At 41.4% G+C, this 23,655-nt stretch overlaps 4 protein-coding genes and 1 non-coding gene across 5 annotated transcripts; 3 read left to right on the forward strand and 2 right to left on the reverse strand.

Moving 5' to 3' along the window:
• Nucleotides 1–5,214: 5,214 nt before the first annotated feature.
• Nucleotides 5,215–10,216, reverse strand: arxb (aristaless related homeobox b). Its single transcript, XM_076979693.1, has 5 exons — nucleotides 8,908–10,216; nucleotides 8,171–8,675; nucleotides 7,599–7,644; nucleotides 6,552–6,847; nucleotides 5,215–6,221 (listed from the first exon to the last, which is right to left on the reverse strand). The coding sequence occupies exons 1-5, from the start codon at nucleotides 9,092–9,094 to the stop codon at nucleotides 5,978–5,980; spliced, it is 1,278 nt and encodes a 425-aa protein (XP_076835808.1). The 5' UTR covers nucleotides 9,095–10,216; the 3' UTR covers nucleotides 5,215–5,977.
• spag16 (sperm associated antigen 16) lies at nucleotides 9,990–12,102 on the forward strand. Its single transcript, XM_076979691.1, has one exon. The coding sequence runs from the start codon at nucleotides 10,133–10,135 to the stop codon at nucleotides 11,963–11,965; it is 1,833 nt and encodes a 610-aa protein (XP_076835806.1). The 5' UTR covers nucleotides 9,990–10,132; the 3' UTR covers nucleotides 11,966–12,102.
• A 230-nt stretch (nucleotides 12,103–12,332) lies between these two features.
• Nucleotides 12,333–18,061, forward strand: ccdc82 (coiled-coil domain containing 82). Its single transcript, XM_076979692.1, has 7 exons — nucleotides 12,333–13,196; nucleotides 13,277–13,520; nucleotides 13,677–13,769; nucleotides 15,524–15,648; nucleotides 16,096–16,266; nucleotides 16,598–16,813; nucleotides 17,532–18,061. Exons 1-7 carry the CDS (start codon nucleotides 12,654–12,656, stop codon nucleotides 17,595–17,597), a joined length of 1,458 nt encoding a protein of 485 aa, XP_076835807.1. The 5' UTR covers nucleotides 12,333–12,653; the 3' UTR covers nucleotides 17,598–18,061.
• Nucleotides 18,062–18,249: 188 nt separating this feature from the next.
• On the reverse strand, nucleotides 18,250–20,189 carry pomp (proteasome maturation protein). Its single transcript, XM_076979694.1, has 6 exons — nucleotides 20,052–20,189; nucleotides 19,417–19,517; nucleotides 19,264–19,324; nucleotides 18,929–19,030; nucleotides 18,642–18,735; nucleotides 18,250–18,412 (listed from the first exon to the last, which is right to left on the reverse strand). The coding sequence occupies exons 1-6, from the start codon at nucleotides 20,103–20,105 to the stop codon at nucleotides 18,345–18,347; spliced, it is 480 nt and encodes a 159-aa protein (XP_076835809.1). The 5' UTR covers nucleotides 20,106–20,189; the 3' UTR covers nucleotides 18,250–18,344.
• Nucleotides 20,190–20,360: 171 nt separating this feature from the next.
• On the forward strand, nucleotides 20,361–20,432 carry trnac-gca (transfer RNA cysteine (anticodon GCA)). The gene has a single exon. It is a non-coding gene; the product is annotated as a tRNA-Cys (tRNA).
• The last annotated feature ends 3,223 nt before the right edge of the window (nucleotides 20,433–23,655 follow it).

Below are 23,655 nucleotides of genomic sequence, written 5' to 3' on the forward strand. Positions count from 1 at the left end.
CCAGAACTGTGCTAAGACAACCTCACCGTAAAACTTACATCTAATACCACAAATGTTTCCTGTACATAGATATAATTATTTCCACCCAGAACATTTAGATTAAAGAGAGCATGCGTACAGCCATATGTGGATATATTTGACTCAGACCACAGAATCAGACAACCGTTTGTGAGGTCTAAGGAACCTGATCATATTCACAGTAGGCATGCGTGCAATATGACGCTCAGAACAACTTCCATCTAAGCGCATTCATGGAGTGAGATTGCGCACAAAATGCTAGCAGTCAGCTATCCCTAATTATCCTGCAACTGTTTCTCAGAGACCCTGATGTCGTTTTTTGAGGAGATATGATGGCGAATGATGGAGGCTTTTTGTTCTATCGCCATCCAGGATGACAGGATCCCAGCAGGGATCATATCAGAAATCCAATGAGTTTCCCCAAAGCAAAGCGGACCAATTGAGAGGCTGTAACAGCCTGGCGGTGAGACGAAGAACTAAACGGTAAGAAAATGGAGAAAGAGTCTGAGTCACAACCAAGAGTCAGAAAATAAATATCCAGAGGCGATTTACACTTGACTGAATCAAACATTATTCATGGGTGGTGGATTGGAACATAGAAAAAGAATAAAAAGTCAGAGAAAACAGACAGACCGAGATAGTTCCTTCGTACACAATGTTAGTTTCAGTGAAATTAGGTAGGCTATAAATACAATAACAAGGATAAAAGAATAACAAGAATAAAAATATTTTGATATGAATTCAAATACACCGTTTTGGCTGTCTAATGAATAATCTCAGTACAAGTATAAAATATTACTACACTTATTGCTCTCATGTGAAAGTATTATCATGTATATTCAAGTATAATCTGTCACGATTTGCCACTAGTGTTCGTGGTGTGTGTGTGTGTGTGTGTGTGTGTGTGTGTGTGTGTGTGTCTGTGTGTGTGTGTGTGTGTGTGTGTCTGTGTGTGAGAGAGAGAGAGAGTTCATCTGTGTTATTCATATCACCTGTTTCTTGTCTCGTTATCGTTTGTTTATCGTTTGTGTTACACTCGTGTCTTGTTTTCGTCAGTGTATTTTAAGTGTGCGTGTTATCCACGTTTTAGTCAGTGGTGGTCTGACTGCAGTCCTGTACGGCCGTCTCGTTTACCGCAAAAGTGTTGCCGCAAAAGTGACGCAATGAAAAGACACTCTCTGCTCGGCATCCTGTTTCCTTCGCAAGTATTACATAATCTTAACTCGGTAAATGAACTAAAATATTGGTGGATTATTAATCTAGAAGATTCAGAAATACCCATCATGGAAAATAAAAACTGTTCACTGTAATGTTCATGATCACAATGTAACTGGAAATGACTAGAAATAAATGGACAGCTAAGGAGAGCTGTAGATTCACCTTTCAATGGTTTTTCCTGATAAAGTCCATGACCCAGAACTCTAAGCAGACAGAAAGTACACTTTTAAATGTAGACCAGTTGTTGGTCGTGTTCTCTGAATTCTGGTGCAACGGCATTGAAATTCAAGCTCAGTCGTGATTCTTCCCACTTCTTTCCTGCTCCACACCAGCCCAAAGAATAAAGGACAAACCTTTTAAAAAAGCAGATAAAAGATACAACTTGATGATGAGGTTCGCATTGTGGTAGTGAAGCAATCTATATAGCCTATTCTCTATACAACCTTTTCTTCATTTGCTGTATGTTTATATCTAAATATACAAGATCACAGGTACACATGAGATGCAAAGTATTGTGAAGTCTATCTTTCAATTTTTTTGGCCAGTAAAAAGAAAAACAACATTAGATTATATGTTCTGGTAGCAGGTCTATCCCAACCAAGTCCATGCCGAGGAGGGGATCTTTTCTTCTCTGACCCAAGTGACACCAATCAGTACTTGTGTTCAGTCTGATGAATATATGACTCCAGTGCTCTCTTTCCAGAGCAGACCTTGATGAAAATTGTTTCTACAGTGTTCCAAGATGGCCTCAGTCTGGCCCAGGTCTGACCAGGGTCCGCAGTGTGAACCCTGCCGAATGTATCCGTATAGACTTGATTAATGAAATATTTAACTATTCATTAAATTATATTGAATTATTAAATATTTTTTTTCAAAAATGAACTTGAAATCAACAGTTTGTTTGTCTTCTTAAATAGATAAAACTCCCTAAAACTAATTTTTAATGTTTTAATACTACAAATTGTCAGTAGTCTAATGGCAAGGATGATTTAAGACAATTTGTGATTGAATGAGAACAAAAAGCTAACCTGACATCAGTCATTCTGCAGGGGGATTACAGGGGTTATGTTTAAGGGATCACACAGGAACACGGGCAACCGCTGAGTTCTCCTCATAACCTCATAAAGGTGTGTATAATTTCATGCCACCATTTCAGTGATAATTTGCTGAAATTGTGATAAATGTATTTAAATTGGGGTGGACACATCAAAGTGTCAACACTGGTAAAAAGGGGATTTGATTTCAGTTATCCTGACTCAAAGGAGCCATCATTTCCAAATACACTTAAGTCAAATTATGGGAGAAATTTGTATGATGATTATCCAGTGTTTTTAAAGGATGATTAGAGGCTGAGCGAACCTGAGCTGAATGGGCTTGAATGCTCTTAAAAGCACTCAGTCATCTGTGATTGTTCCTCTTCAGAAGGCAGCTAAATAGAGATACATACTATTGCTGTCATTTAGATTAGAATTAACATGCTGCACTTTTAACTGAGTGAATCCATAGGAACAATAATGCAAAACTAGTAAGAACATCAATAAAGTGGAAAGAGCGAGAGAAAGAGAGAGAGAGAGACGGTTCACTGGTGAACAAGTTGCGATGGGCTCATTGAAATTCAAAGAATGTGATGCACATCTGATCTACATGTAAAACTACTCAATTCAGCTCAATAACAGGCCACGGGGTATATTGGGAAAATTATTTCAAACAATGAGACGTGTAAATCTGTCCTGAGTAGTTCTTTTCCAATAATTTGAAGGAGCTGTGAGAGAGTGGTGAGACAAGTAGAGAGAAAGAAAAAGAGAAGGATAGACAGAGAAAGAGGGGGAGAGAAAGAGAGAGAGAGAGCTAGAAAGGGAAAGAGATAAAGAGGGAGAGATAGGTGCATCTATGCAACACAATTTGTGCCAGTTTGTGTTTTTTGTAGCCTGTTCTTTTTAGCCTGATGTAAAGATTGGGATCTTCTTTTCAAACGTATTGGATCTTATCTTAACAATGTCCTGTTGCATCTTTTGAGCATAAGTTTATATCTTAAAGTTGTTTATTTTGAACTCTTTCATATTCTGATTCTATAGGTATAGTGCCTTCTCATTTTCTGTAAGATTTCACTTTTTGTCACTTTTTTCTATTCATCCCAAAAGAAGAGATAATGAAGATTTATAGATGTGACATGGACTGGCATATATTTCTCTCCAAGGGAGGCAAAGCAGAACTCCTCCTTTAAATCCCATATTTCAAATAATAAATCTAGGAGATGCTTCAGGGGAAACCTACTTTCAGGATAAACGTGATATCTAATGAATTTTCCACTGTCAGATTGATCAGAGAGAAGAGAGCGCTATTAAACATAAGAGGTGATGAAGTCAGCTGAGCAGATACGAGCAGAGGTGGTGGTGTGGAGTGGCGGTGTTGTGAAGACGAAAGGGACAAAGACAAGACAATTTGTACTAAACTACATTCTGAACTGTTTAAGGGGCTTCAGTGAATCTGTACAGAGCTATTTTTACTTTTCGGTGCACATGTCTCACAGTCCAACTTTCTGTAATATCTGATGAAGAACTGAAAATGCATTGTGTAGTGTTTTTTTCTGTCCTTAGTCTTTTTTTATGTGAAAGCAAATATTTTCTTTCTATTTATCTTTGCCAAGAGCTGTCACCATTGCCTGTCTCATTGGTTTATGTCATACCCCCCTCTCTCTTTTCTCTCTCTCTCGCTATCCCTCTCCCTCTCTTCCTCTCTCTTTCTCCTTCCTGATGCTTAAAAGGTTCAAACATGGTTTAAAACATGTTAAAAGATACAAAGACCCAAATAAATCTGAAAAAGAGCCCCACTCTTTACATTAGGCCTCAAAGTCACTATAAAATAGTGGTAGAGAAAAATGCCCCCCTCCCTGTTTCACTCTCCCTCTCTTTCTCATTCTCTCTCCCTCTTTCACTCTCCCTCTCTCTCCCTCTATCATTCTCTCTCCCTCTGTCACACTCTCTCTCTTTCTCACAGCTGTACAGTGGAGAAAATAGCCAGGTTTGTCTTAAGCTGGGTGGGAAAAGTCAATATCCTTCCATGGTACTGGGTCAGTGCCATCCATCACCTCTTAACTGGGTATCAAGCTCTTTAATGTATCAGGCATTCACATTTTTATGATCTTATCTTGTTTGTCTTTTATTTTCAACAACCTGTGTGAAACAAAGAGAAAGACGTCCTATAACGCATGACTCTCAACTGCAAGATGGAATAAGGCCTTCTCCTGGGTTGCTTCGTTAAAGCTGACCTCAGTCGCAGTGACCACCCGCAGCCTCTGTCTTCCTCGGTTCATCTTAACTTTGTTAGTTCTCTTTTTCTTCAGCTGTTAAACTCTTTTGTCCTCATTGTGTTGGGAGCCTTAAACAGGAAGACACCTGCACTCTGGGGAGAAGCGGTAATGCCTTCATTCCCCACCATAAGTCATCAGCTCTGTTTGGGCCCACAATATCCTGCAGCTGAAAATGTCCATTTCCCCAGATCAGCTTTAGGTCTGAGTTGAGCACCCAAATAGATTAGTTCGATTCATTTGATTATGTTAAGCCTTGCACCTTTTCACGCATCCTGCGTTGAATAGCCTAGTGGACAAAACATCGTGTAAGACCTCTTTTGACAGGGAATTAGTATTTATCAGTTCCTGTTATTCATTGCATTGTAGACTGGCTTGGTGCAAGAGAACGTAGTTACTAATAGGACCTTGCTTGAGTGACAAAGTACTCTTGTATGTTTGAATGGAAGTCTATGAAATGACAAATCACTTGATACATCGAACTAATTGGATGATGACTTAAGTGTGGTGGAATTAAGCTGGTTGGAAGACGTCCAGGCTTACAAGCGAGGACCATTCATCCCTGTCGGCCTTGTTTGAAAGGAGCAAAGCAAAGCCAGAGATGGAGACTGAAATAAGCTCCTTAATGTGCGTGAATAGTGGCGAATCAAAATCAGGCCGCATGCATTTGAGAGGAGGTAAGCTCAAAGTTCTATTCTGTAGCCAGATAACACCATCTTCTGATCTACAGCATGCGATTCAGTACATAAGCTATTAGGGGTGGGTGAGCCCTGAACCAGTAACTGCAGACCACTGCCTTTCACAAACAATACAGGAGCATGCTTCAGCACCCTTGCCACCTTAATTATTAAAATAAATATGATGCTGTTTTGTGCTAATTTATATTTGTGTGGAAATATAACTGTTGACAGTAGAATTCTGACCAACCCCACACATTTGTTTTCACTTTGTTTCCAGACACAACAAAATCAGGTGACATAGCATTCACAATCATCCCCTCAGCCTGTTTTGAATCTTTCTTTGGACAACGGCTTCAAAGACAGCGCATCTCTTAACCTCTAGGACTTTATTTTCCTTTTTATCTATCACATCACATATTTGGCTCAGACGTTTAATAAAACACATATAAAACTTTTTTATAACACAAGAAGACCATCCATTAAAGCTTATCCTAGCTATACTGTGTCTATCAATACAATGAATGCACTCTTTGAATAGACTGTAAGATATGTGGGAGTCTGGGAGAGCATTTTCGTTTTACGCAGTGGAACCTTTGGCATTGCATCATCCGTCCATAAAAACTGTCGTGCAGCTTCAGGAGACAGCAGAGCTTGGAAGAGGGGCTCAGTCCTTCTAGAACAGGGCTCCATTCTGTAGTGCAGTTTAACTTTGGTGCCGGGGGTGGGGGGGTACGGTTGGGTTGGGGGCGTGGCCTTAGGACTTCTTCCCCACCACGTCACAAACCGGGACGTGGAGCTGTCGTATCTGAGCCGAGTGCTCCTTGGCTCGGAGTCGCAGGGCCGCAATGCTGGACGCTCGGCGATCCACGGGTGGAGAGGTAGAGGCCGGGATGGCGGAGGAGGGGGGATCGGGAGCATGGAGTGGGGGCTGTAAAGGAGCCTCTGCAGGGGGCAGTGGTAGTCTCTGCAGCACCAGGGGAGTCATGCTGGTGAAGAATCTGAGGAAGAGAACCAGTGTTGTTCGTTATACAATAATGTGAGTGTCCCTCGCAGAATGAAACATGGTCTCTTTAAGAAGGCTTACACACCTCTGCACTCCACGGACCAGTGTGTACTTTCATTCCTTACTTTGTAACTAGTTACATGCCATTTTAAATTTGTAATTACCAAATAGTTCACAATAATTACAGAGCTACGTGCCTCACTAAATATTAAGAAAGGAGTTTAAGGAGTTTTGCGTGTTTTACATTTTTTCAATTATAGTTCTAAGTGCTAAATTATCAGACAGGCTGAGAACATATAAAGCAAAACTTAGGTAAGGGTGTCACCTTCCAAACGGTGGTCCAATGAAGGCCGGGTGTCTGAACATGGCCGCCCCTAGCAGGGAGCTGATTCTGTGAGGGGCTGCAGCACTTGGGAGAGCCTGGCTGAGTCCATGGAGGGAGGCGGGCCAGCCTGACTCGAGGGCTGGGTGTGGGCTGGCAGTGAATGGACTCCCACCCAAATAATGGCACAAGGGCTGGCCTGAGGTCAGAGGTCCAGGGAAGTGTAGACCCAGAGGATGGGCCGGAATCCCAGCCTTCTCTCTCTTTCTCCATTTTGCACGTCGGTTCTGGAACCAGACCTGGGGAAGACAACACTTGTTTTGTTTTTGTTTTGTTTAGTTTTTTTTTTTGTTGTTGTGAGTATTAGTGTTTAGCAATGAATTTAGTGCAGATTCTACAAAATACCCAAGAGTAAGCACCAGGGTTTTTGTTCACATGTAAATCCTTAAACTCTTAAGTTGCAATTGTTCCAACCGATTGGGGCTGATTAGTGAATTAGGGAACAGGAATGTAACACAAGCATGTAATGACTTATGCACTTATTTAACCATTTGTGTATCGGTTGAGTCTGTTGTTAAAAAAGGGATTGTGTTTGGAAATGTGTATCTGTGTGTGTGTGAGGTGTGAAGGATGTGAGAAAACGTCTGTTCTACAGATTCTACATTGGGACTAGTGATATGCTTAAACATGGAACATATAGGACTATGTCACTTATTTTACCCAGCGGTATTGCAACTGCATGGTGCCAAGACTTAAACATTTTCTTCAGCAAACTTAACCAATAAGAGTGATTATTCTACGTTGCTGTGTTACAGATAATAATAATGATATATACCACAAAAAAGAAAGAAAGCCACGTAACATATTTTATTTGAATAAAACAGACATATCTTAAAACCCAGACTGCATGACAGCTGGAATTTCGCATGCACGTCATGTTTTCGTTTAAATTGATTTATTTAATTGCTCCTGGATATTTTGTAATATCATAATATCATAGAGAATGTAAAAATAGTCTCGTTACGAAAAAAATGATGATTAATTACTTACTTGCACACGCGCCTCTGTAAGATCTAGCCGCATTGCTAATTCCTCTCTGAAGGGAAAAGAATGCAATGTATAAACCGGTGAATCTCTTACACATGTCAACAATGAAGGATTTACAGTTATGTAAAGATTTAGGCCTACCAATAGTCGGACACATTAATTCGTCGTTTCCGTCAAATGATTAAATATTCTACTCTTCATTCAATTCTTTTATGCAGCGTGTGGGCCTCAATATTTTGTGTTTTCTTTTATTTTGTGAACATAGCGAGATATAGCACGGTCCTACCTTAGCCACATTTACAACATATTGGAGATATGATTGCACTAGGCTAAAGTAGCAGCCAAATCGTACCCTGATATCCATGGCGCCATGCAGGTTTTTTAAATATATATAACAATTATTATAGATATATTTTTTTGGTTATTAAATACTATTCTCTTGACACAGGGACAATCTCGAATTACACAAATAGCCCTGATATTTAAACTTGTTTTGTTTCCATATACTAGACAAATTGTAATGATAGGCTCCAGCATATACAAATGTTCTATGTTCTCGGCTGCTATAGGCCTACCTTGTGAATACGTCAGGATAATGTGTCTTTTGAAAAGCCCTTTCTAATTCCTCTAGTTGGTAACTTGTGAAAGTAGTCCTGTATCTCCTTTGTTTCCGTTTTAATGTCCCATCCTCGGCATCACTGCCTGCTGACAAACAAACGCTGTCCTCGCCGTCCCTTAAGTTTACATTTTCGTCTTTCAACTCCTCCTCGTGTCCCGGAGATAGACTTGTCTGTCGGCAGGTTCTGGTTTTATTTGTCTCCACCTCGTCCGGCTTGTGGTTAGGAGCGTTGTTCTTGAAGGAGCTGAGAAGCGTGTTTTCCCGGTAGGATTTGTTTCGGCTGATGCTGACCTGCGGCGCTTGTGTGATTTTTAATCTTTCGTAAGCGCTCTCCACAAGTCTCTCGCCTTCCGTTTCGTCTTCGTCTCCATGAGTATTTGTGTGTAAAGGACTGAACGGGCTGCACAGTTTTGGCTGCAGGTGCATGTCCGTTTGATGTGGCACACACATATCTGGCACAGCTGTACATAGAAACAACGGTTAGTGAGTGCTAAATAAATGTTTAACATATGTTGAGGATTACTGCGATTACAAAGTTAACTTTTTTACTGCAGATGGGGTTATAATGCGTAATATAATTAAGATGACATTAAAATTAAGATGACATTAAAATTAAGACGACATTTTCGGAATTCCACTATATAGGCCGCTCGAAAGTTTGTCAGTTTAAATACACTTCAGACAGATACGCACCTTCGCTTGAATTAACGCGCTCCTGTGTTCGAAGTGGTGCTGTCAAACTTTGCATTTCAAGAACCCTGGCTTTAAGAGGACTCCTCCTGCCCAGGATACTATCAATGCAATATGACGATAATAAAGCCGACGGTTTACACTTGCAGGCTGCCTGGTCGCCGGTATCATCTTCTGCACGAGCGCTCATGTCGCTGGGTCTCGTGGACGGCGGGATCCTGCAGCCCACGCGAGCGCGCGCTCTGTGTCAGTCTGTCATGGACTTGTTGCCTGCGCCCCAACCCCCTTACCTCGCTGACATTTGTACTGATGTTTTAGCTTCTCACACCCGACATCTGATTGGACATCCAAAGAAAGACTCGATGCCGTTAGTTCGATTTAAAGACACGCGTGGTCAACCTGACCAGTCTTCAGGCCTGCTTTTACACAGCAAAAAGGTCTACTTAATCTTAACACATGTTTAGATAATCTCAGGTTTCGTCACACGTTTGTAATTGATTTTATTTCTTAATATAAACAGGAAGGATAACGAATGTTACATCTCCTGTTAGCCTTTTTGTGTAAAACATAGCAAATGTATTTCCAATATTTGTATACACAAAAATTACACATTTTTGCACTTTCTATGTCTATTATTCATTTATTCATTCATTCATTCGTTGACTCATTCATTCGTTTAGTCAGTCCGTCAGTTTGACAGTCAGTCAGTTAACTAATTAGCTGGCGGAGCTTGATAGGTTTTGGATTTATTTGGGAAGTTCATTACGCGGTCCATTGACAAAATAAGGTGATATTAATTGGCCTACGATGTCTGTGCGCCGCCTACTGCACAGTTTGTGGTGGCGTGTTTACAACCGTAAAGTAATGAAAGAACGCAAAGCTTTTACAAAACCGATATGGTTAACAAGCTTAAAAAATTTTTTTTTTAAAGAATTAATGATTTATTGATGAAACCTAGCGTATTTCTATTAACCTATTCCTATCAACGAAGTCATTTTGTTTACGTGAACCGGATATCGTTTTTTGTTTATTTGTTTTTGTGGTTATATTTATTTATTTTAGCCATATAATTCTCTCTGGGTTTTTCCTTTCAATTTTAGGATTGGCTCATTTCTCGCTGTGTTTCCATCGGGCTAGGACAAACTCGTCATATCCAATCCCGTGACCATGGTAACAGTACACAAAGCGAAAATTAACTAGATAGACGACACGGAAGCACGATTAAAGAATGGCAACATATAAGCCAGCAGAGGAATCGGTTGATGGGCCATACTACCTAGAAAAAGTATCCATTCCAGAAGACTCTGAGGATGGCTTTGAGTATGAGGAGATTACTGTCGAAGAGGAGAGTATAAGTGAAGGGGGAAATGATTTGGAAGCAGCAGTTAAAGCTTTGCGTGATCGTATTGAAGGTTCAAACTCTGTAACACGTCAACTGTCCTCGGACAAGCAGCCAATAACCCCCATCCCAGAGGTTGTCGATGATTTTCTCCGCAACTTCCTTGTTAAAATGGGAATGCACCGGACATTGGATTGCTTCCAAACAGAATGGTACGAAATGTTACAAAAAGGGCTGCTTAAAACAGAGCAGTTTGGATTCGTACCTGACGTCTATACGCACAACCAACTCTTGGTTAACGAGCTGAAAAACATTGAAAGAGAGAGAGACAACCATAAGCAGGCTGCGGTCCAAGCCGGAGACACAATATTGAAACTTCAAAAGGAGCGCGACTTTCACCGCCTGCAGCATAAGCGCGTCATCCAAGAGAAAAACAGGCTGATCGAGGACATCAAACGACTAAAGAAACACTACGCGTCCTACGAGCCTGCTTTGAGACAGCTGAACAAGAAGTATCAGGTGGCTTTGAGGCAGAAGATGCTGATCGCTATCGAGAGGGACAGAATCTCTAATCAAGTTCACAACCTGGATAGTACACGTAAAACTCACTCTTCACCGGGTGTCCACACAGATGCTGCATCCCAGATTGGACAAGACAAGGTCCAGGATAGTTCAGGGAGAAGCACAAGTCCAGGTGAAGGGCTGGCTCTTCACGACCACGCCAAAGAACCAACCAAGAGCACAGCTAACAGACCTGCAAAAGACTCAGAGTTCCCAGCCAACACGCGAGTAACTCCGTTACTTCCCCAAATTAAAGCCCTGTGTATTCAAAGCACTAAAGTATCTGGCTTCTCCATGAAGAAGGCCCTCAAAGCCCACACCATGGCTGTCAGCTGCCTCGCTCTCCATCCCCGAAAGCTGGTCGTGGCCTCGGCCAGCGACGACCATCTCTGGAGGCTTTGGGGAATACCAGAAGGAGAAATGATAATGACAGGGGAGGGTCACACCGACTGGCTGTCCTGCTGTAGCTTCCATCCCAGCGGGGACTGCCTGGCCACCACCGGCGGGGACACCACAGTGAGGATCTGGGACTTTGCCCAAGGGCGCTGCGTGCTCACCCTGGAGGGCCATGCGCATGCCACCTGGGGCTGCTCCTTCCACTCGTGCGGTGACTTTGTGGCCTCCTGTTCCATGGACAACACGGTCAAAGTGTGGGACGTGAACAGTGAGCGCTGTCGCCACACCCTGCGTGGACACGTCGACTCGGTCAACAGCGTCACGTTCCTGCCCTTCTCCAACATCCTCCTCACCTGCTCGGCCGACAAGACCCTGTCTCTGTGGGACGCCCGCGCCGGCCTGTGTGCCCAGACCTTCTACGGGCACAAGCATTCGTGCAACAGTGCAACCTTCAACGCCCCGGGAGACACTGTTGCTTCCTGTGACTCTTACGGAGTGGTGAAGTTATGGGATGTGAGGAATGTGTCAACCATGGTGACCATGGATACTGGGCCACATCCCAGCAACCAGGTGGCCTTCAGTCCAAATGGACGACTGCTGGCTGTTGCAAGTAATGATGGCTCAGTGAAACTGGTGGAACTGGCGTCTTTGCATGTGACCAGTTTGTGTGAACATACCGATGCTGTTCAGAGTGTGATTTTTGACCATAAAGGAGAATACTTACTAACTGCAGCATCTGATGGTGAAATCTTCATCTGGTCATAATAGTTTAAATTTGTTACTAAGTTGCACTATTTATCTTGTAGGATACTTGTGATTTATTTGTCTGAGATGTGCAATTCATAAATCATTAATCTAATAGTTACATTTCTGCAAGTAATTATAAAATAAAAATGTACTTAAAAGAAGTTTGTTCTCTTGCTGCTTAAGTCTGATTATTGTCACATTTACTTATCCATTTTAAAGCTGATATTTACCTTTTTCAGTCATTTCAAAACACTGCCAACCACTCACATTCACGTAATCGCATAAGAAAACAAAAACGTGAGTCCCCCTCACCCCTAGATGGCGCTCTTCTAACGTACGAGCAGTTCCCGCAGGAAGCGCGTAGACTATAAAACCAAAACAGACACACACCCCCCCAAGAAACACGGGACATGTGGTTTTAACGGCGTAATTTAAACTTGTGTGTCGAACCTGTAAACTGTCGGCATTGTTAGACATTTTATAGTGACTATTCTCCCTTTAACGCGTGCTTTTCAGCTTGTGTTTGCGTCTGTTTGACCGCACGCCCACGAACACGCAGCTAGCTCGCGGGCTAGGTATGCGAGCGTCGCGCGACGGTGAGCTGTAATTCGCGCGTTAGCTGAACGAGCCCCAGACAGGCCTCTCTCCGGCCCCCCGACAGGCCTCTCTCCAGCGCCCCGTTCGAGCGTATCATTCCTCCGCCAAGATGATGAAAAGCGTGGGCAAGCTCTTCGGGTTACGGCGCAAATACGTGCCGCCCAAATCCCGCGTTGACAAGAAGAAGACGCGGGTGAACGTGATCGATAAACTCCTCGACGACAGCGACGAGGGCTCGTACGGCAGCACGACCAGCGTCAGCTCGGAGAGCGAGTACCAGAAGTCCGAGGACGGCTCGTACAGCTCGGACAGCTCGTACCGACCCAAACGCGAGAGCGACGGCGACGACAGCTCCGCGAGCGACGGGAAGCGCGCCGTGGCCACCAAGCAGAGGAAGAGGAAGAGTGTAAGGACCCAGGAGGAAGAGTCGAGCGGCTCCTCCGACAGCGACGTCGGGACCGAGCCCCGCAGGAAGGTTTTGCAGAGAAAACGCCTGAAGCTGCCGGACTCCGACGAGGAGGCTATGAAGGAGAGGAAGAAAGAAGCGGAGGTGAAACAAGCTGCCGCGAAGAGGAGGGAGCGGAATAAGAAGCTGATGGAGCTGTCAAAGAGGAGGAAGACGGTTCCGCCACGCCGCCGGCGCAGAACATTGGTAAGACAGCTGATATCGTGTCCTCTCTTCACACGTGTGTTTCGGAAATGTTGGAAAAGTCTTACTGTTTCCCCACTTAGGGTTCAGAAGAGGAGGAGGAGGAGGAAGGTCAGCAGGATAAAGGGAAAGAGGAGGTCAAGGCAGAGGTTTCGGAAGAGAGCTCCAGTGAAGAGGATGCCAATCCTTTGATGGACAGCAGCGAAGAAGAGAAGCTGGCAGACAGTGACAGCCTGAAGGACTTCGTCGTAGATGAAGAACAGAAAGGGGAGGAGGAAGAGGATAAAACAAAGGACCAAGACTTTCTTTCTCATCTTCCACGCCAGTGTAAGTATTGTGTTTTAGACTATAAATGCTGTAGCTGTTGACAGAGAAAATGTGCGTCCTTTTTTCTTTTGGCGACTTATTTTGTGCTCCTAATACAGTGATTTCTGGATGCGTAATACACAAGCTTAACAGCTCTTTAAACCTTCTCCTTTGTAGTCATTACTGGATCTCAGTTCACCCACTTTCAGGCGGTGATCAAAGCACTGTTGATCAACGTGCTGGACAAGTCCTTCCTCAAGTCACTTTACGGTATGACGTTCCTTTTAGGTTCTGCAAACTTCACGCAGGTGTTGACGGCCAACATCGTGCAGTATGATTGCCTTTATTTACAGTGGGTTGCAAAAGTATTCATACCCCTTGAACTTTTCCATATTTTGTCACATTACAACCACAAACAAATATATTTCACTGGAATTTAATGTGAAAGACCAACACAAAGTGGTATACAATTGTGAAGTGGAAGGAAAATTATACATGAATCAACATTTTTTTTTTTTTTTTTTACAAATGAAAAACTGAAAAGTGCGATGTGCAAAATTATTCAGTCCCCCTGAGTCAATACTTTGTGGAGCCACCTTTTGCTGCAATTACAGCTGCAAGTCTTTTAGGGTATGTCTCCACCAGCTTTGCACATCTAGTGACAAATTCTTGCCCATTCCTCCTTGCAAAACAGCTCAAGCTCAGTCAGATTGAATGGAGAGCGTTTGTGAACAGCAGTTTTGAGATCTTGCCACAAATTCTCAATTGGGTTTAGGTCTGGACTTTGACTGGGCCATTCTAACACATGAATATTCTTTTTTTAAAACCACTCCATTGTAGCTCTGGCTTTATGTTTAGGGTCGTTGTCCTGCTGGAAGGTGAACCTCCGCCCCAGTCTCAAATCTTTTGCTGACTCCAACAGGTTTTCTTCCAAGATTGTCCTGTATTTGGCTCCATCCATCTTCCCATCAACTTTGACTTCCCGGTCCCTGCTGAAGAGAAGCACCCCCAGAGCATGATGCTGCCACCACCATATTTGACAGTGGGGATGGTGTTTGCAGAGTGATGTGCAGTGTTATTTCTCCGCCACACATAGCGTTTTGCATTGTGGCCAAAAAGTTCAATTTTGGTCTCGTCTGACCAAAGCACCTTCTTCCACATGTTTGCTGTGTCCTCAACATGGCTTCTGGCAAACCGCAAACGGGACTTCTTATGGTTTTCTTTTAACAATGGCTTTCTCCTTGCCACTCTTCCATAAAGACCACATTTGTGTAGTGCACGACTAATTGTTGTCCTGTGGACAGTTTCCCCCACCTGAGCTGTGGCTCTCTGCATTTCATCCAGAGTCACCATGGGCCTCTTGGCTGCCTCTCTGATCAGTGATCTCCTTGTTTGGCCTGTAAGTTTAGGTGGACGGCCTTGTCTTGGCAGGTTTACTGTGGTGCCATACTCTTTCCATTTCCGGATGATGGATTGAACAGTGCTCCGTGAGATGTTCAAAGCTTGGGAAATCTTTTTATAACCTAAGCCTGCTTTAAACTTCACCAAAACCATATTCCTAACCTGTCTGGTGTGTTCTTTGGACTTCATGATGCTGTTTGCTCCCCAATATTCTCTTAACCAACATCTGAGGCCGTCACGGAGCAGCTGTATTTGTACTGAGATTAGATTACACACAGGTGGACCCTTTTGAGTCATTAGCAGTCATCAGGCAACTTCTGAATGCAATTGGTTGCACTCAGGGAAAATGGGGCTGAATACTTTTGCATGTCGCACTTATTAGTTTTTTATTTGTAAAAAATGTTTTGATTCATGTATAATTTTCCTTCCACTTCACAATTGTATACCACTTTGTGTTGGTCTTTCACATTAAATTCCAGTGAAATATATTTGTTTGTGGTTGTAATGTGACAAAATATGGAAAAGTTCAAGGGGTATGAATACTTTTGCAACCCACTGTATATGCAAATCATGTGGTTTGGTTGGTTAATTTGTTGATTGGCTGTCGTGCGTACGAACGACAGACGGGGAGCGAACGAAGCGCTACGCACAGGAGATGAAGCTGTCACTGCTTCACTTCGACGAGCGACTGGTGATGCCGCGCTTGGAGAACCTGAAGCAGAGGAGCCGCTGGAAGGAGCGCTACAAAGTGAGACAGAGCTGCACTGCCATGAAAATATTCCCATTACCACCACATGTCCTAACACCATCTACACCACCATCGTATAACACCACCGTATCCCTACATGGTACTACATAGTAAAATATGACTTAGCCTAGCATGTTAGTGTTATTTACCAATTTACAGCATGGACTACCAGTCCACCAGATGGTGCGGGATTGAGAACAAATGATACAAGAGGATTGGTAGGATTTATAATTCACATAAAAATGGATTTATAGGTATATAAATCTGAGGTAATTTTTTTTATCCACTCATTACCGTTACCAGGATATTGCTTTCCCGTATCCATGAACATCACAACAGAACCGCGCTGTGTTACCACGGCCCCGTCGTCACCTGCAGCTCTGCCATGTACGCTGTAGGTAATGAAGGGAGGAACATTTCTAAAGTTTCTGTGTTGCTCCCGTTTAGGAACGTGTGGAGTGCTATCCCAGAGTGCGGATTAGAGCGGTGAACGTCTTAACGAAGGGCTGCGAGGCCTGTGAGCTCCACAGGAATGGACGCTTTAGCGTGCATCTCTCTGGGCAGCTGTACCACAGTGACACCCTGCAGGAGGACCAGTTCATGCCTGACGACTCGCAGGTAACTGAATATGGCAGGACATTCCTTTCAGCGTTTGCCCTGACCTACCGTTAATTCACAAAGGTCGGGTAAAATGGTTTACAGGACGTGCCAGCTCAGTAAAGCTTGTAGCTCCAGTGCAAAACTAATAAACATGTTGGGCACCAAACATCTTGGCTCACAACCATGCTTTTAAAAATTCAGGAATGCCACATGCTTGTTCTTGAATCCTGTAATGTAGCTTCATTATGACAAAAATAACATGTTTTCACACAAGATTGTGTTACTTCGATGTGTAATGGAATGAGTGCTGTGATTCTGAACACCCTTCTGTGTCTTAATTACAAATTAGAGTTTCCTTGTGGGCTCGGTGTGTGCCAGCCGTACCGAGGTGTACCACACACTGAGGCACTTCAAATACCATCTGTTTGAGCGCTGTCGCACTGCACTGGAGGCTCAGAAAGAGAAAGGGGAAGAGGAGCGGGGTGACGGAGACGAAGATGAGCCGGTAAAGGACGTAGTTAACAAGGTGTTCAACAAACTGCAGGAGGGAGGCTGGATTACTGAGGTATGTGGAGGAGGAGTTAGTCCAACTATATATATATCAGTGGGGAACCGTCAGGGCCATCTACGCCCTCTCAGAGGGCCTAAAATATTCTTAAAACATTATATATATAATTATCCAATTTTATTTTATCTACTTACAGTTTTACAATCGACATCTAAACAATTACAAAAATATAAGCAAATAGATTATTCAACCGTGTCTATTCAATCTGTGTTGGAAGGTGAGGGGTTAAGTGGAAGCCTGTGAGCCTGTGTCTCCCCCTATCAGGACTGTGATGCCCGCTGTTCGTTTACAGAGGGCCTGGCAGTTATAATTCAGCGCAATACCAGTTTCCAATGACAGTAAAATTGACCAATCATATCCTCCCTCTTAGTGGGCGGGCTTAACTGTATGATAATTTCCGCCCGCTGTGGCGACGCTAGCTGTTGTTAGCCTACCGCCGCTAGCTAGTTTCGATTCGGCCCTTTGACGTCCTCATTTACATATTCCGCTTCCGAGAACCATGGAACCATGGAACCCAGGTTTAATGGTCACGGTTCGCTACTGAGATATATATATATATATATATATATATATATATATATATATATATATATATATATAGTGTGTATGTATATATGTATCTTTTCTTCATGTGCAGACTGTAAAAAGTGCTTTCATTATCATTTCAATAGCTGGAGCTATAATTTTTGTATTTTTTTATTTATTTATTTTATAGCAATACAACGAGTTTCAGGAGCACCTGAATGCTGCCGACTTCTTCCAGGAGGAAAAGCTTGACTGATGGAATTAACTCCTGTGTAAATACTTTTACATAATACAGTCACATGTCCTTTCAACCTTTACAGTAATTAGTGTATTTCATTGAATGGCATCCTGCTTATTAAAAGGTAATGTTCAATTTAAAATAGAATATTTCAGTTAACTAATTTTAATTTTATTGTATAAATATATACACACCAGTTTGAGAATGTATAATGATCAATCCTAAGTTTAAATCTTTAAAGGATGGTGTCTTTTAATATTTACATTTGTATGTATACTATATACACGGTATATAACCTGAGTAATTGTAAAAGTGTTTTATGACATTTGCATCTTTGTTAATTTTATGTACATACTGATTTATTGTTAAGCATGTCTGAGCTTATAAAACTTACATATCACTCATAAAAATGAATAAGATTATCAAAAACCTGTAGTTTGAAGGGGAAAAAAATACCCTTTTCAATAAAACGGAGGAGACAACATTTGTGCTGATTCTTGTCTGCACTGCCTGAACCAGTTTTGCTCTGAGCGGACACTGACATTTCGGTGTAGTAGTTTCAGTTCTGTATGGTACTGAGACACATTTCAACTTTTTTTTTTTTTTTCTTCAGGTTTCCTACAGTTGTCAAATCACTTGTAATGAGTGCAAAACAAATTCAGACATTAAACACATTTAATTTTTTATTAGAAACACATCAAGCTCAGATCAGAATCTAAAGGGAAAAGATGACAAAAAGATGTCAGTGAAACTAAACCAACAGGATCAAAGCAGACCAAGTCTGTACTCCGTCATAACGTGAGGCTCTCCCATCATCTCGCACTGGGCAGGATCTGACACAAAAAAAAAAAAACACGTTTTCAGAGGACCTTGAAATCAATGCAATAGTCGTGAGAGAGCTCGTTCTACCAGTGCATTTAAGAGTACTGTACTCCAGAACGCCACCATTTACCATATTGCTGATAGTCGCATTCTGAGATAACAGCATAATGGCATTCTTGACTGCATGACAAATAGCTGATCCTTTCTCATTTCAATTTATCTAAAGTGAAATCAACTTACCATTAAGGATGTCCTCAAAGCCAATAGACTCATCACTGCCTCGAAGTGTATCTAGGGCCAGGTTTGAACTTGGCAGAAACGGCAAGCGCTGAATCTATGGAAAACGAAAATTATGACATGCAACCCAAAAACGCTGACCATTAAACCTTTTCCACTCTATGAGATGCCTGTGGAGTCTGACATGATGCATGCTATAGTTTTAAGATCTTGTCATGCAAGCAACAAAAGACCATTTCGGATATGCTTTACACAATGACAGCAGCAAACGAAACTGAACAAGATCTCACTTGTCTGGCGGCTCTGTACTCCATTTGCAGCTTCAGTGGTGCATGGAGTCCTTGAATGTTCCTTAGTGTGGAAAAGTTCATTTTGTCCTGGTTAAGATGGAACTATGGGTAGAAACCACAAAGCAAGTGATTAGGCCTCAGACATGATAGTAAATTATATTCATAAAACCATGTTGTGATTTTGTAAAATAGACTTATGAACAGTTTACAAATAGACTTGTAAATAGAATATGAATAGGTTCATAAAGGTGTTCGCAATATTATCTCATTCCTAATCCAGAACATGTGATGACACTCTGTGTTTGTTTTTTTTCTCAAAAAGCTACGATACTAACATTTTTCTCAGAGACTTCCAACGGATGACTTGGGAGAAGCTCATTCTTGACGCTATGGAACCTGAAGTCGCAATGGTACAATGGTGAGTACAAGAAAAAGAAACATGCATATGGTATTTTTTAATAAACTAACTTGTCTAACGTAGTCCTTACCCCCTACGCAGTGAGTCTGGTACACCATAAGGTCCTGCCTGGGGGCAAAGACCTGCCACTGGGACACTGTCCTTCAGTTGTGAGCGGAGACCACGAGTATTCTGGAAAAACAAGATGCGACATCGTTTAAAAACTCCTCCGAAAACACAAAATAAACTGATAAGATAAAGCTTTTTAAAACAACCCATGTAGAGCTCTAGCTAACTACAGATTCGAGTTCTATTTGAGTGTGTTGCAAAACAGAAAGTACAGCTATAGCAAGAGAATGACGCATCACAAATCGGTCGCCAAGTTGAACACATAATTGCAGTTGAAATAACACAGTTCAAAGAGACAGACTTGCTTTTGTGAGACACTAGTTATGTACCGTGTGATGGTGTAGCTAACAAATAAAGCCCAAAACGTGAATGTTTCTCGCTAACTAGTTAGCTTACTCCTCGCTAGCTAATAGCTAAACTAGCTAACTACACAAACTAGACCAACATCATATTAGCTTTAAATCTAAACACAGCAATTAATTAAAAGGTAAAGTATATATATATATACATTATGATATGTGTTTAAGGATAAAACAGATTAAATTAAGTAAACCTAATAGATGACAAATGGGGACAATACACTCTATTATACGTTACCATTTTATAGTCTCTGTGTTTTAGCCAGCTAGCAAAGAAGCACTTCCTGTTCATCCCCGGAACCGCACGTTACTGTGTTGTTAAAAACCAACGTCATATCCGGTTAGACTACGATATTCCCAGACCTGAAGATGCAAGTCTTGCGTTATTGTTCAGCAACTTGCAAAATAAAAGCTAATTTCAGTCATAGTAAAAGCAAAAATATAGATTCATAAATATATTCAAAAATATATTTCATAAACATAAAGGAACAAGCCATAGAAACAATGAGTAATACCTAAGACTTCAAAAATCACTCTTGAAGCGTATGGGGGTATAGCTCAGTGGTAGAGCATTTGACTGCAGATCAAGAGGTCCCCGGTTCAAATCCGGGTGCCCCCTCTTTTGAATGAGTTTCCATACATTTAGAGTTTTTTGTCATGACATTTCTTCCGTCCACAAGTTTTACAGTACTCAAATCCCACTAACCGAGAGGAATACAGGGAGAACCACCAAAGTGTAGCCAAGTGTAGTTAAAAACATTCTGTTTGATGGGATATCATTATTGCCTTCAGCTGCTCATGGGGAAGTGTAATTAATACAATTCCATTTAGGTCTTCATGGCAAGTCATAATTTATGCAACAAATACCACGATTTTATTAACCAGAATCTTTTTTTATAGGATGGTGAAGGTATATTTTCTAACTTTTAGGGGAATTGGTTAGCTGTGTAAGGTAAAGTCTATATAATCTAAAAGTGCATGATCCAAAATGCATATCTTTTATGCATTGCCACAGGCAGATGAATAATAAACATCAGTTAGTCTGTGTTTTATGATAAATATTCATTGTTGTATAAAGGTGACTTTATACTCTGTTGGAGGAAATAGTTTTGAATTTAATTCTAAAATAAACATTTAAACTACCAGTGAAATATTTGCTGTTGTTCTTTAACATTTAACATGTATTTAGGTTATTAGTACCTTTAATGTGATTTAATGTGTCTTATATTGATGTTATTTCTAGTAACTACACTTTCTCACAAACATTTCTTATGTGTCTTTTCACATACTTTACATTATCCACCCAAATGAATGTTGTTGTGATATACACTTTTGTTGTGGATATCACCTTTACAAAATGAGAATATAAAAAATTATACATTGGACCAAGCACCCAAAACAAATTAGTATTACATTATGCTCCATTTCTGAATAAAAGGTTAAACTTGATACTCTTAATAAATGTTATTTTAGTTTTAATTGTGGTTACACTTTACATTTACATGAACATTTTGGGAATTTAGCAGACACTCTTATGCAGAGTGACTTAGAAAGTGCTTTGCCATCTCTCCACAGAATGCATCCTAGATAGTAGCGTAGGTAGTACTACTACTACTACTACTACTACTACTACTACTACTACTACTACTACAAGAATCAATGCTATTACCTAGTATTGCAAATAAACAAGGCTCAAACTTAAACAACAGGAATTAAAAACCTGCTATCTGTGGTTGTTCCAGCATTGTGCTTTGTCTTGAAGTTCAGTTGTACAGCAGGATGAGGTTGTTGTACCAGCTGACGATGACGGTGTTTTCCTTTTTCTTCATCCTGGAATCCACAGATGCCTCACGTCTCTTGGCAACATTTTTCTCATTTTCAAGCTGACAACTAGCCAAGTGAATTCTATGTGTTCCAGCCAAGAAGATCTGTGGCTGAACAAGCCTGAACACCAGTGGTGCTGAGGGAAGGAAAACTGTAAACACTTTGTAAAACACTTTTGACTTGATGGCAGTGATTCATACAGATTGTACTGGGTAGGATTCATTATATGAGCAGATGACAAAGCACTTTTGTAAGTCACTTTGGACAAGGGTGTAAACTGTAAGCTTGACCACAGCATCACGTCCCATGCTAAGTAAGGTTTTTCTTCATGGACCATAAAACCACAGAGGATTCCTAAAGAAGAACAGCTGACCCAACTGTTCGGTTTCCAGGGTGGGGTGGTGGAGTGTCTCTAGGTGCAGAACAACCGTGACAAAAGGTTAGCTTTGTGACATCATTCTTAAAAACATAAAATTAGTAGAATAGTTTTAGTACAGATTTGTGAATAATTGAAACCAAGTGGGAAGTTAATACTTAATTTTTTTTTTTTAATTTCTAATAACTTCGGTGTTTGCAGTGTGAAGGTGTCAGGCAGGTGATCTCTTACATACAACACAAGAATGGAAGCCCTGAGAGTGACGGTGTGTTCGAGTGGCAGGCCATTCTCAGGACGGCTGACACACCTTTTCTGTGGTAAAAGATTTACTTTAGTATCTGTATAATTTACTTAAGCCTATTTTACATAACAGACATGTCTCCAAAGCAGTGTATTATTTATCATGTGCAATACGTAATCTAATGTATGAGATCTGCACACCTCTCATTCTCTGTTAGGAAGAGAACGTAAAGAAAGACAGAAGAACATAACTAGAGTGGTTTAACTTCAATGGTCGTGGGTTCAATTCCCAGGGAGCACACTCTATATGATATTCTGATAAATACCTGTAGACTGGTTAAGATAGGTGCCTATACTGAAAAACGTAAATATAAATGACTTTATTCGAAAACATTTGTTGTATGCTAAACATAGATGTTAATTGTAATGATAAATATACATATTAAACATGCTATTCATTAATATTTAATTTCTAGATTACATGTGAAGAGGGACCTGGACTTTGGCCATGGAAAAGACAGAGAGATGAAGAGTGCGTGTTAATTTCTCCCCAAACCAGAAGCCATATGAACATCAGCTCTTTAGAGTAGAGCGCTGTTGTAATTATGTAAGTGCAAGGCTTAATTTGAGCCGGATCCTGCCGGAACAGGATCCGGGAACTCTTTCATTTTGAAGGGTGCGTTCCGGGAACTGTCTGCCTTGATCTGGTAACTTTCAAGCCTACTAATTATAAGTTATGAAGAAATCTGTCTGCGTTGAACCAATTAATTGAACAAATAATTCTATAAAATAAACTTTTTAAACACAAGATCCACATTCAGGCTTCCAAAATCACAGTAAGAGCTCTCCTTTTTAGCGATGCCTTTAGGCGTCTCCCCTATAAAGCTAGTTATACTTTTGCGAGTGACCGTAGCGCGACTCCGCACACCTTGCGCGAACCTCCGCGAACGGAGGAGGCGTTTATACTTGCCGCGTCACATTCTATGCAGTGCTCTCCGAAACGATATGTGGTAGCCTACACCTCTCAAAAACAGGGGAAGGAACATTTACCTGACAAATTTTAATGTTGCTTTGTGCTTCAGATTTGTAAATTGCTGGAATTTAGGCTAAAGTACTTGAAAATGCACTTAAAATGCACTTCTGCACTTAAAACACTTGTAAAACACACGTAAATCGTTTAAAAGTAATTTATATATACGAATTGGCTTGTTATTTTGACATTTGTGCACCTAAGCATTGTGTTTTGTGTGCAATCCGGTGACATTGTTGGCCTCAGTGACCCCTTGTCTCATGCCGCTGTTTGCGTTCCGGCATCGTTTGATTTACAAATGAAGCACTGTGTATGTGTAATTATGTACGTTTTAATGATGCAATAATATGTTTCAAACAGTTTTAAAACTGT

The sequence above is a fragment of the Brachyhypopomus gauderio genome, chromosome 18, assembly GCF_052324685.1.
Source record: "Brachyhypopomus gauderio isolate BG-103 chromosome 18, BGAUD_0.2, whole genome shotgun sequence".
NCBI lineage: Eukaryota > Metazoa > Chordata > Actinopteri > Gymnotiformes > Hypopomidae > Brachyhypopomus > Brachyhypopomus gauderio.